At 41.6% G+C, this 13,626-nt stretch overlaps 1 protein-coding gene across 1 annotated transcript in view; it reads right to left on the bottom strand.

The window, feature by feature from the left end:
- Positions 1 to 13,626, bottom strand: part of LOC124607321 (protein Skeletor, isoforms D/E-like) — a 341,628-nt gene that overhangs the window by 122,338 nt on the left and 205,664 nt on the right. Inside the window, exon 7 of the mRNA XM_047139621.1 lies at positions 5,484 to 5,583. Coding sequence (XP_046995577.1) covers positions 5,484 to 5,583 — 100 coding nt within the window. The remainder of the gene's footprint in view (positions 1 to 5,483; positions 5,584 to 13,626) is intronic.

The following is a 13,626-nucleotide window of genomic DNA, read 5'->3' as shown; positions in this document are numbered from 1 at the left end:
CAAGATAAGTTATGTGGAATAGTCGAGGTACGCAGTAGAGTTTGTGTAGATTAGTCTTCAAGGTACGGAGGAGACCTTCTTTGGACTAGTGCAACAGGATATGCAGGGGATGTTTTCTGGAATAATCCTTCGTGATGTGTGTAAAAGATTTTTTGAAGGGCTTTCAGTCGATAAGTGTATTGCCTGAGGAGACAATGATTCTCTTTCGAGGCTTTGCTCGGCATACAGTTTTGTTACCTGAGAAAGTTCTATGTTGAACTGCACTAGACACAACATTAGAGTATTAACCATAGTCCAAGAAATTTCGCACAGAATGTTTCACTTGATGTATTACTGTTTATGGCTATTTCAGGCAGTATATTCTGTTCAGTTAGAGACATATGGTTTATTATCCAACAACCATTCGTCCCATGTAAGTCAGTGTAGATGAAGGTGGGCGGGATGTTTTGATAACAGCGACAAAAGCGTGAGCGCGTATATGTGTGTGTGTGTGTGTGTGTGTGTGTGTGTGTGTGTGAGTGAGAGAGAGAGAGAGAGAGAGAGAGACAGACATTATGACTTCAAGAGGTGTTTAGAAAAATAAGTGAGTCCTAGGAGCGCACGCGAGGCTTCTTTGCTCTAGGCATTTTTATTTTCTTGGCAGAATGTCAGAGGTGAGCTCATTTTCATAAGAGACTCAGTTTGTGTCGCTTGCGCGGCACCTAAGAACTAACATAATGCCGCGCTAATGCACCTCTTCCGCGCTACAACAGGTCATTTGCGAGTGAAAGGGCGGGCTGTGAAAGCTGGGGGGAAAGCTGGATTGGAGCCGTTCAGGAGGAAAAGAGAGAAGAAATGTCACAGCCGTTGGAGCGCTGATGGCGGCTTAATTCGTCTTCCACTCGGGCGAAGCGTTACCTGGCTGCTATGTTACATGACAGCTCTTTGCCGCATGGGATATCTCTTGCAACCCAGATAAATGCGACAGTAAACCATGTGACAGAGCAATCTGTGTCCCGGGATCTTGATGATGCGGTCGCTGTCTAGTAGAGTTTCAGACCTTACGTGTCAGAATCAAAAGTCAAAAAGCCAAAAAAATTTGGGCTTAACATCTTAACATCCCATCAATGTTCAGAGATAAAACACTATCTCATATTTGGGAAGGATCCCAGCCTTTGCCTCAGGTGATTTATTGAAACCGTGGAAAATCCAAATCTGGGTCGCCAGTTCTAGATTTGAGCTTCCGTCCTCCTGAACGCAAAGCGCCACCACGTTCGCTAAAACATTACTATTCAGGCAGCAAGGAGTCTCGACAAAACTGATGAACAACTTGTTCGTTGCAAAGAAAACCTGTGTAAAACCAATACTGTGTCATCGAAATTGCTGTTTTCATATACCAGGTCGCGCTGTTGGCCTTCAAAAATGAGAAACGATGTTTGACGTTCTTTGTCCGAAAATATGGAATTTAGGCACAAAGAACTCTGCGTGTGGTATAACTCCATGGGATATATCATTTGTAAGACTCCAAGGCATATTTCAGTAAGTAAATCAATTAGTTACGTTTTATATGATCCATGCTTTGGAGCGATCAGTAACTTTTAAACACCACAGAATGGAAAGTCTGAAACGTATCCAGTACATGAAATAAAAGTATAAATGTGGAGATGACGTAGGTAGTGTTCCTTAGTAGCTTCAGTTAGGTGTATCCAAAATTTCTTGCCAGCATTACTCAAACCATAAAGAAGAAACCTTACATATGATTCAGCAAGTTTTTTATTTTTAATTTATTTATTTACATTCTCCATTTGAGAATTAGGGGGTGTAGACAAGCTAATATGAGACGGATGGGACAGATTACATTGTGGAGAGTTGGGAGGAAACGTAATTGCAAATTCCGTGGGAAAGGGTGTGGAATGCTTTGAAATGCAGGGTGTTCGGAAATTCCCGTTACAAACTACTAGAACCTGTAGAGGCGAGTGAGCACATTATATTTTGAATAGGAACCCATGTCCGGAAACGTACCCTTTCCTTGCTACATTCGTTTAAAAATATGTTTGCTAGCTAGGTTTGCAGCATGGTAATCATGGTGGGGTCGGATTGGCTGGCTTCATTTGACATCTCTCCAACTTCTCTGACCTGGCTGAAGTCACACTCACGTGTCTGTGTTAGAGCAACACGGTTGAGTACACGTTTGCAGGATACACGTTTGTGACTCAGGTTTGCGGGAGACGTAGAATAGGTGAAAACGTACTTAGTATTTTGTGAGCTATGGGGAACTGATCCTTCTGTATGGTGAAGCTCACGGTAGTGGAAGAGCTGCTCATCACCATTGTCTAGATGGTTACGCACAAGATTCGACTCCGTCGCCCACCATTTCCTCCATAATTAAGCAATGCGTTCGAGGAGACGCCGCACACCCGAGTCGGAAGAGGCCGTACTGCATCACGTTGAAGTAAAGCCGTCAGTGAGTTTACGAGCATTTTCGCTTGCAGTGGATGTTGCTTCCAGCACCGTGTAGTATGTTGTGGATGATAAACAACGACATTCATAACATCTCCAACACTCCGTACTACATCTAACACTCTCAGATACGTGAGTGAGGCTCGAACCAGGTGAGAGGGTACGACAGACATCAAATGACATCAGACGATCCGACCTAAGCAAGCCCCACCCTGACAACCCTGTTGCAAACCTACCCTGCAAACAAGTTTTCAAATGGCTGTCGCACGGAAACGGTACGTATCCGGACATGGGTTCCTGTTCAAAATATTATCTACTCACTCCCCTGTACAAGTCCTAGAAGTCTGTAACGGGAATTTCCGAACAGCTTTTATAAGAAAGATGGTACATTGGGATAACGACGCAACATGTAAAATACCTCAAGCATGAAGGATACGATGGACCGTTTTGACTCAGGTTTGCGGGAGACGAAGGATAGATGAGCTGTGGGAAAATTGGTAACCCGGTACTGAATGCAGGGAGGTAAATGTAGCCAGACATAGAAAACGAGATGAAGTGTAAGGCGATCAAAGATTTCGAGGGAGTTTTAAATTCGGTTGCGTGCGGTGTAGGACCCCGTGTTTGGCCAATTAGTATTTTAGTCTGCTATGACTTTTCCTTTAAGTGATTGATAGGAGGGAATCTGAAGCTATTTTATGTTCGAATGCTACTTCTAATAAGTCAACCAGTTAAAGTTATGTTAATAATCATATCTTAGAAACAGCAGACAACGAAATCATGTGACAAATACTTTGAATTCGAATCAGTATGTCAAAGCTAGTGAACAACTACGTAGGTATCATTTGATAGAACGCATTTATAATACGAAAAGAGAATGTTGTTGTTGTATTCTTCAGTCCAGAGACTGGTTTGATGCAGCTCTCCATGCTACTCTGTCCTGTGCAAGCTTCTTCATCTCCCAGTACCTACTGGAGCCTACATCCTTCTGAATCTGCTTAGTGTATTCATCTCTTGGTCTCCCTCTAGGATTTTTACCCTCCACGCTGCCCTCCAATACTAAACTGGTGATCCCTTGATGCCTCAGAACATGTCCTACCAACCGATCCTTCTTCTAGTCAAGTTGTGCCACAAACTCGTCTTCTCCCAAATTCTATTCAATACCTCCTCATTAGTTATCTGATCTACCCATCTAATCTTCAGCATTCTTCTCTAGCATCACATTTCGAAAGCTTCTATTCTCTTCTTGTCCGAACTACTTATCGTCCATGTTTCACTTCCATACATGGCTACACTCCATACAAATACTTTCAGAAACGACTTCCTGACACTTAAATCTATACTCGATGTTAACAAATTTCTCTGCTTGAGAAACCCTTTCATTGCCTTTGCCAGTCTACATTTTATATCCTCTCTGCTTCGACCATCATCAGTTATTTTGCTCCCAAAATAGCAAAACTCATTTACTACTTTAAGCGTCTCATTTCCTAAGCTAATTTCCGCAGCATCACCCTATTTAATTCGACTACATTCCATTATCCTCGTTTTGCTTTTGTTGTTGTACATCATTTATCCTCCTTTCAAGACACTGTCCATTCCGTTTAGCTGCTCTTCCAGGTCCTTTGCTGTCTCTGACAGAATTACAATGTCGTCGGCGAACCTCAAAGTTTTTATTTCTTCTCCATGGATTTTAATACCTACTCAGAATTTTTCTTTTGTTCCCTTTACTGCTTGCTCAACATACAGATTGAATAACATCGGGGTAGGCTACAACCCTGTCTCACTCTATTCCTAACCATTGCTTTCCTTTCATGCCCCTCGAAAAGGGAATATGTACACTTAATATTTTTAGGTGATATATGATTTCGTGATAGCGTCTCTCGTCATCCATTAACATTTAAAGTAAGCTAATATACTTTAAAGATACATCTTAGGTGACTCCGCTCATGCATCAGCTGCAGGCGTGTAAAAGTTACGCAAATCGCTTTCAATTTTCCTTTAAAATGAGTTCGTCGTATGTCTCACATTGATTTCTGTGGTTATTTCAGGCACTGTTGCTTATCTGTTAGCACTGACAAGTCTATGCGAACGCCGCTGTTCTCGATCGTTAAATGAAGGCCGTCGGTCACTGCATTGTCCGTGGTGAGATGTAATGCCTGAAATTTGATATTCTTGACACACTATTGACACTGTGGGTGTCAGGATATTGAATTCCCTAACGACTTATGTCCTAAGCGTCTAGCTGCACCTACCATTCCGCGTTCAAAGTCTGTTAATTTCCGTCGTGAGGCCATAAGCATGTCGGAAACCTTATGACATGAATTACCTGTGTATAAATAACAAAAATAGTTCAAATGGTTCTGAGAACTATGGGACTTAACATCTGAGGTCATCAGTCCCCTCGGAGTTAGAACTATTTAAAACTAACTAACCTAAGAAGATCACACACATTCATGCCCGAGGCAGGATTCGAACCTGCGACCGTAGCGGTCTCGCGGTTCCAGACTGTAGCACTAGGAACAGCTCGGTCACAGCGGCCGGCTATAAGTAACAGTCCCGCCAGTGCACTGCCCGTTTGTACCTTGTGTATACGATGCTACCGTCATCCGTAAATGTGCATATCGCTGACCAATGTCTTTTGTCACCACAGTGTGTTCAAAGAGTATGATTTTGCTTCACGATAATTCCGACTCTCATATAGCTAAAGCATTCAAAATCTTGATTTTGAGCTGTTCGAGCACTCCAAGAGATTCTCTGTTTTGTGGTACGATGAAGGAGCATCTATGTGAATCTAACGTTTCATAGGATGACAAGATTTTGGACGCGATGCAAGAATGAATGTTCACAGTGTCACAAAACGTCTTCCAGGACGGAATCAGAAGGCTTGTCAAGAAATGGATCAAGTGCATAGAGGATGTGAGAGACCGTGTAGAGAAATGATGTTACTTTATATGTTGCTTTCACGATAAAACGCTCCTTAAAACACTGTCCCTTAATTCTGACTTCTGCATTCTACTCCTTATTATAGTTTTCTCCAGGTTACTCACCGACTTTTCCAACTAGCTGCACGACAATGCTGTCCCCAGCGATGGCCCATCGCACCTCCAGAGCCAAGTCGTCGTGCAGCACCTCGCAGTTCAGCTTCGACTGCAAAAAGAAGAACAGATGTAAAGCGGCGGAAACGCACACTTACTAATACGCAAAAGCAATGGCTCATCAAATTCGTAAAGCAGTACAGCATTATTCGCGTTTTTTTTTAAAAATGGCTCTGGGCACTATGTTACTTAACATCTGAGGTCATCAGTCCCCTAGAACTTAGAACTACTTAAACCTAACTAACCTAAGGACATCACAAACATCCATGCCCGCGGCAGGATTCGAACCTGCGACCGTAGTGGTCGCGGAGTTCCAGACTGAAGCGCCTAGAACCGCTCGGTCACATCGGCCGGCCTATTCGCGTTTTACCTGCGATCTCATTGTAGCAGCTCGTCACTGATCAGCCGGTACATCAAATTAGGCGCTTTTAAAATTAAGAATTTAAATTCAGAGAGAACAAAAAGCAAATATTCCTTTTATTCGTAAACTTTATAATTACACAATGTGTTTTCCACAAATTTGGTAAAAACCAAAGGAGCAGAAATTCCTTGAGAAGACATAAACCTATTGATACAAGAGCTGAGTATGTTGTGATCACAGTAGCGCGTCACTAGACTAACACATGCAAAACAACGGCTGTTTAACCCCTCGTGCAGGGGGTGGCCAAAAATACGGAAGCCCCAAGAGCACAACAGATCACCATGACTAACACGGAAACCTGTTGGCATTCAGAATTGGTTCCAGTCCTTTCGGAAGGGATAAGTATATGTCTTGTACGGTTTCAAGGGAATAGTTACAAGTTCAGATAAACATGATGGAGATTTGTAGCGATCACCCACAATTTTCTCCAAAGTAGACCACAAAGGTACAGTAATATTAGAATCTGGTGACTAGGGTGGCCAGGAGAGATGCGACAGTTTATCTTCGTGCTCACAAAAACAGTGCTGGACGATGGGAGTTGTGTGAACAGAAGCCCTGTCGTCTTGGTACCCAGCATCACCATTGGGGAACAAACATTGTACCATGGGATGGACCTGATTAGCCAATACGCTCACATAATCCTTGGCAGAAATGCGACCCCGCAGACTGATGGAATTCCACGACATGGCTGCGAATCATCGCCGAACTCCGGCCATGTTATGCTCTTGGAACGTAAACTCATCCCCAAGTTGGAAACAGCGAGAAACAAGACTCATCCGACCGAATGACATTTCTGCGTTGCCCCATAGTTCACGTTTTATGGCTATGGCACCAGTTTTTCTAGTAAGAGGCATCTACATCACTGTTGAGTGACTAGTATTGGAATTCGAGCTCGTCCTGAAAATGTTCTAATGTCTGTGAAATCTTGTGGGACTTAACTGCTACGGTCATCAGTCGCTCAGCTTACACACTACTTAACCTAAATTACCCTAAGGACAAACACACACACCCATGCCCGAGGGAGGACTCGAACCTCCGCCGGGACCAGCCGCACAGTCCATGACAGCAGCGCCTCAGACCAGCTCGTCCTACGAGTCCCTATTTATGGTACTCCCTTCGTATTGTTTTGGTGCTGACAGGGTCCACGGGTGCGACATTAAGTCCAGCAGTGACTTTTGCAACTGTTGTTCTCTTATTTTTAGTCACAATCCTCTTCAATGACCGTCAGTCACCATTTCTCAACACACATACGAGGTGCGGCTAGGAAAAAACCGGACTGATGCTGGAAAAAACATTTATTTACAATTATTTACAATTTCATGTTATCTCCTTCAGTGTACTCTCCTCCTCGGTCTCTACACCGCTCCATACGAATTTTCCACTGTTCATAGCAATGCTGCAGATCATTTTCGGTAAGTCCATACATTACTTCCGTCGCTTTTTCTTTTACTGCTTCAACAGTCTCAAATCTAGTTCCTTTCAAAGCTGACTTGACTTCAGGGAAAAGAAAAAAGTCACAGGGGGCCAAATCAGGTGAGTAGGGTGGATGATCTAAGATGGGAATGTTGTGTTTTGCCAAAAACGTCTTCACTGGCAACGCACTGTGAGCTGGGGCATTGTCTTGGTGAAGGATCCATGACTTTTTTCTCCACAAATCGTTCCGTTTTCTCCGTACTCGCTCACGTAGGGTAGCCAGGACGCTAATGTAGTAATGCTGATTCACTGTTTGTCCCTCTGGTACCCAATCAAGGTGCACAATCCCTTTGATGTCAAAAAAGACAATCGTCATTGCCTTCAATTTCGATTTTGACATTCGTGCTTTTTTTTGTCGTGGAGAACCAGGAGTTTTCCGATGCATCGATTGGCGTTTAGTTTCGGGATCGTAAGTAAAAAACCACGATTCATCGCAAGTAATAACATTTTATAAGAAGGTGGGATCACTTTCAATGTTTTCCAGGATGTCAGAACAAATCATTCTTCGGCGTTCCTTCTGTTCAATTGCGAGACACTTTCGAACCATTTTTGAACACACTTTGTTCATGTTGAAACTTTCATGAAGAATCTGCCTAACACTTTCCTTGTCAACTCCTGTTAACTCAGACACTGCTCTGATTGTTAAACGGCGATCTTGTCGAACAAGTTTACCGATTTTTTCAATGTTTGCATCAGTTTTTGCTGACAATGGTCTGCCAGTGCGAGTGTCATCACTGGTGTCTTCGCGGCCATCTTTAAATCGTTTAAACCACTCAAACACTTGTGTTCGCGATAAACAATCATCGCCGTACACTTGTTGTAACATTACAAACGTTTCACTTGCAGATTTTCCTAGTTTGAAACAAAATTTGATGTTAACACGCTGTTCTTTCTGTACACTCAACATTTTCCGACGCACAGACAAAACGTCAACTACTTAAAACAGACGCCACGGGCAGACTGAGTGCAGGAGGCAGATGAAACTCGAGCAGTAGGCGGAGCGAGAGTCACGTGACAGGCCACGCGACTTTCAGCCTTATTGCATTCGTTTTATTGTTTCACCAGTACTAGTCCGGTTTTTTTCTAGCCACACCTCGTATTCGTCCGCGCTGTGGCTTAGCGGGTGGTGTTTTTCCGCTTTCCCTGTGTGTGGTATAACTCTCCGATACGGTGCCTCTTGAAACGCTGAGCACTTCAGGTGCCTTGGTTAAGGAAGCACCCACAATACGAGCACCAATAATTTGTCCACGTTCGAATCCAATTAGCTCCAACATAATGCACTTACAACTACTCAGGACACTGTCCTGACTACGAATGACATTTGCAATGTAATACCGCTACGGTCGCAGGTTCGAATCCTGCCTCGGGCATGGATGTGTGTGATGTCCTTAGGTTAGTTCGGTTTAAGTAGTTCTAAGTTCTAGGGGACTGATGACCACAGATGTTAAGTCCCATAGTGCTCAGAACCATTTGAACCATTTTTTTGCAATGTACATCTCCTTTTGCAACTCTGCGATTGCGGCTGCCTTGCAATTTATTACTAAAGAATACTGCAGACAAACTGAACGGAAGCTTGAGAAATTAAATCATACGGAGACGTCGTAGAATTTTGTAGAGTTAATGAGTACCTACCAGTGTAATTCAACGGAAGTAAAGGAAATGATAATTAAGGAAAACGACTTATTATAGTAGAGACATCGTTCACTAAATTGTTAAAATCCTTCATGAACAAAAGTTTTCTTCTTCATTGTGCCATAGTTGTTAACGGTATGCCGCTATTATTAACACCAGTACATCTTGATCCGTATGTCAGCCGTTCGAAAGCAGTTCCGGTCAAGCAAAAAGATGCTTCTCCAAGAAAAAACCGCGAAATAGAACCACCAGATTGACCACCATAACCGGACAGGAAAGAGTTTAGATTTGCCCCAGAGTCCCACTTCAAATGTATTCCGCCATAGTTTTTCAAGCACACATGGACACATCAGGCTCATTACGGCGATCTGGACAATTTTTCGTACCCAAAATCAGTGGAAAATAAATCATGTCATATAAAATTACGACCAAAAATGAGCTATGACATAAGCCGAAACCAAATTATTTCATTTTCATGGTTAGTAGCTCATTCTAGTGATGTTTTTTCTTATCAACACACCGAATTTTAGGTCGATTTAAATTATATGATGTGGCAGCTTGGAATACAACATATTGTTATACATTCATTAAAGAAATGATTAGAATCGGCATTTGTGGGCTTTTGTAAACCGTTCGATTAAATATCATACCTATACCTGTTAAAGAAAAGGTGTATGTACGTAACCACCTAACTAGGTCTGTGACTGGACTGAAATGTTCATAATAGGCGAAACACAACACCTTTTTCCTGGATAAGGAGCCAACTTATCGTTTTGATAATCCTGTAGAAGTTTTTAAGACCCGACAAGAAAAAAATTTTCGCTTGTTCACTTTTCCAGAAACAATTTCATGAAGAAATAATATTTAAATTTACAGAAAGCTTTTAGAAAAATCGGATACCCTAAACTTGTTGTTTCCCCTTAGGAGATCTTCAGCTGTACGAAAAAGTTCTTCATTAACCAAGCATGGACGCCCATTTCGTTCGGCACTGTGTACGTGGTACTCTCATTCATTGCAGTCTCAGACCCAGGACTGTAAGCCTCGCAAATCTGTCAGGGAATTTCGACTGGTTTTGTGTTCTTCGCATGCAGCAAACGAATTACAGATCTCATCTCATAAGCGACGACATCACACAAATTGTATGGAAGAATATGACGATTCCAAATTAATATAAAAATTTCGTACTACTGCTAGTACTTTTCTATCTCATGTTTGAGAAACTGGAGCATATGAATGAAACGTAAAACTATTTGCTAACATAAGACTTTCTGCTTGTAGTAGAGTGGGTTTTTTGGGGGGGGAGAAGACCAAACTGCAAGGTCATCGGTCTCATCGGATTAGGGAAGGATGGGTAAGGAAGGCGGCCGTGTCTTTTTCAAAGGGACGATCCCGGTATTTGCCTGAAGAGATTTAGGGAAACCACGGAAAACCCAAATCTGGACAACCGGACGTAGGATTGAACCGTCGTCCTCCTGAATGCGAGCCTCGTGTGCTGATCACTGCTCCACCTCGCTCAGTGCTTGTAGTAGACCTAACAGGCATTTGATATTGTTATTTCGTGAATTACATTCTGTTGTGTTATTTATGAAGACAAGGTAGATAAAAATGACCATTTGTGCCGAAACAATTTCTCTTATTTGGCGTGTGTTACGATTGCTGCAATATTAAAAAGGCCTGTTTTGTTTTATCTAGCAGACAGTGACAATATAGACGTAATAAAATCGAGAAACCACACCAATCTAATACATTATTTGTATTAAGAGCATTTTCAGTATTAAACAACGATATTTTGATTTTTCATGTAGCAAATTTTCAAATGGTTCAAATGGCTCTGAGCACTATGGGACTCAACTGCTGAGGTCATTAGTCCCCTAGAACTTAGAACAAGTTAAACCTAACTAACCTAAGGACATCACAAACATCCATGCCCGAGGCAGGATTCGAACCTGCGACCGTAGCGGTCTTGCGGTTCCAGACTGCAGCGCCTTAAACCGCACGGCCACTTCGGCCGGCTAGCAAATATTTTTTTTTTTTTTACGAACTTTGATGAGGTAATAGATTCTTTCGCAGAAACAAAAACAGGCCGTGTAAAGCTGCAGAGAGATTAGAGAGAAAAAATGCTGTGACCTAAAGGTTGAAGAAATGTGTACTGTCTTGCTTTTCTCTTGTCTTTACTGGTTTTATCTTTCGTATGTTTAAATGTATGTCACACAAAAGAGAAAGTTATTAGCTAATGGACAATAAAGAGTGCAGGTTTTCTGAGGAGTTGTTATTCTCCAGTTTACAAATAACCCCACACAGTATTAACTGTGAGTTTTTTTTAAGGCACTAGGATGTCAAAACGCCATACTGGGAACAGGAGTGACACCACAAGACATTTTAATTTTCCATTATCCTGAATATAGGTTTCATGGCTTCCATTACAAAATATACACGTTTGAATTCCACAGAGCAAAATACAACGATCTGCAATAGAAAAATGGTGTGTGAAGAGGCGTGGCACTGCACTTTGGCACACTTAAGACGAAATAACACTTCTTGCATTTTCTGGAGCATATATATTTATGTGTTTTATATATCAAACTCTCCAGAAAAATGTGAGCTACAAAATGAATTTACTTTTAAAAAATCTTTTTTTTTTTTTAATTTTTGACGTCCTACCTCAAAAGACCAAGGGAGGGGGCGGGGGCGCCACTATCAAGTGCTTGCCCCGGTTCGGAAATATCGTAGATCCGGGGCTATGTACACATGGCGACGTTGCAAGCTGAAGATGAAGAGATAGAGAAAGTATATGGGGATACTAAATGGGTAATACAGTTCGTAAACGGAGATGAAAATCTAATAGTCATGGGGGACTGGAATGCAGTTGTAGGGGAAGGAGCAGAAGAAAAAATTACAGGAGAATATGGACTTGGGACAAGGAATGAGAGAGCAGAAAGACTATTTGGGTTCTGTAGTAAATTCCAAGTAGTAACTGCGAATACTCTGTTCAAGAATCACAAGAGGAGGATGTATACTTGGAAAACGCCAGGTGATATGGGAAGATTTCTGTTAGATTACATCACGGTCAAACAGAGATTCCGAAATAAGATATTGCATTGTATGGCGTACCCAGCAGCAGATACAGACTCAGATCACAACATAGTACTGAAGAAGAGTAGGCTGAAGTTTAAGAGACTAGTCAGGAAGAATCAATATGCAAAGAAGTGGGATACAGAAGTACTAAGGAGTGGTGAAATACGCTTGAAGTTCTCTAAGGCTACAGATACAGCAATAAGGAATAGCGCAGTAGGTAGTGCGGTTGAAGAGAAATGAACATTTCTAAAAAGGTCGCTGGAAATGCTGGAAATGAAAACATAGGTACAAACACGGTAATTGCAAGGAAACCATGGGTAACAGAAGAGATACTTCAGTTGGTCAATGAAAGAAGATAGTACAAAAATGTTCAGGAAAATTCAGGAATACAAAAATACGAGTCGCTGAAGAATGAAATAAACAGGAAGTGCGGGGAAGCTAAGACGAATTGGCTGCATGAAATATGTGAAGAAATCAAAAATGAAATGATAGAAAGACTGACTCAATGTATAGGAAAGTCAAAACAACCTTCGGTGAAATTAAAAGCAAGGACTGTAACATGAAGAGTGCAACGAGAATTCCACTTTTAAATGCAGAGGAGAGAGCGGATTGGTGGAAAGAGTACACTGAAAGCCTGCACGATGGGGAAAATTTGTCTAATGTGATAGAAGAAGAAACAGGAGTCGATTTAGAAGAGATAGGGGATCCAATATTAGAATCAGAATTTAAGAGAGCTTTGGATGGCGTAAGATCAAATAAGGCAGAAGGGATAGATAACATTCCATCAGAATTTCTAAAATCATTGTTGGAAGTTGCAATCAAACGGCTGTTCACTCTGTGTCTAGACTGTATGAGTCTGGCGACATAGCATCTGACTTTCGGAAAAATATCATCCACACAATTACGAAGACTATAAGAGCTGACAAGTGCGAGAATTATAACACAATCAGCTTAACAGCTAATGCACCCAAGTGTATGACAAGAATAATATACAGAATAATGGAAAAGAAAATTGAAAAAGTGTTAGATAACGATCAGTTTGGCTTTAGGCAATTCTGACGTTGCGGTTGATAATGGAAGCAAGACTAAAGAAATATCAAGACACGTTGACAGGATTTGTCGACCTGAAAAAACCGTTAGACAGTATCAAATGATGCAAGATGTTCGAAATTCTGAGAACATCTTGAAGAATTGACAATCACATAAACACAACATAAGATAAAAGAAATGGTTAGCTTCGTGTTACTGCTGGACAACTGTTCAAATGCCATTTATCTTCGAAGAGTATTACTTACAAATGTGTATTTAGTCCGTTTTGGAACATAATTCACATTTGTTATACTAGCAAGGGGAATGGAGCGAAATCAATAAAGAGCTTTGCAGATAGTCACAGGTCCGTTTGCCTCTCGGGATAGTGTAAACGAAATGCTAAGAAAACATTAGAAGGAGGATCTCGAATATCTCCCGGAAATCTATGTATAAAATCCCAAGAAT

Source organism: Schistocerca americana, chromosome 3 (genome assembly GCF_021461395.2).
Source record: "Schistocerca americana isolate TAMUIC-IGC-003095 chromosome 3, iqSchAmer2.1, whole genome shotgun sequence".
In the NCBI taxonomy this organism is placed as follows: domain Eukaryota; kingdom Metazoa; phylum Arthropoda; class Insecta; order Orthoptera; family Acrididae; genus Schistocerca; species Schistocerca americana.
Note: the sequence above shows the minus strand (reverse complement) of the source record. Positions and strands in the feature narration are given on the sequence as shown.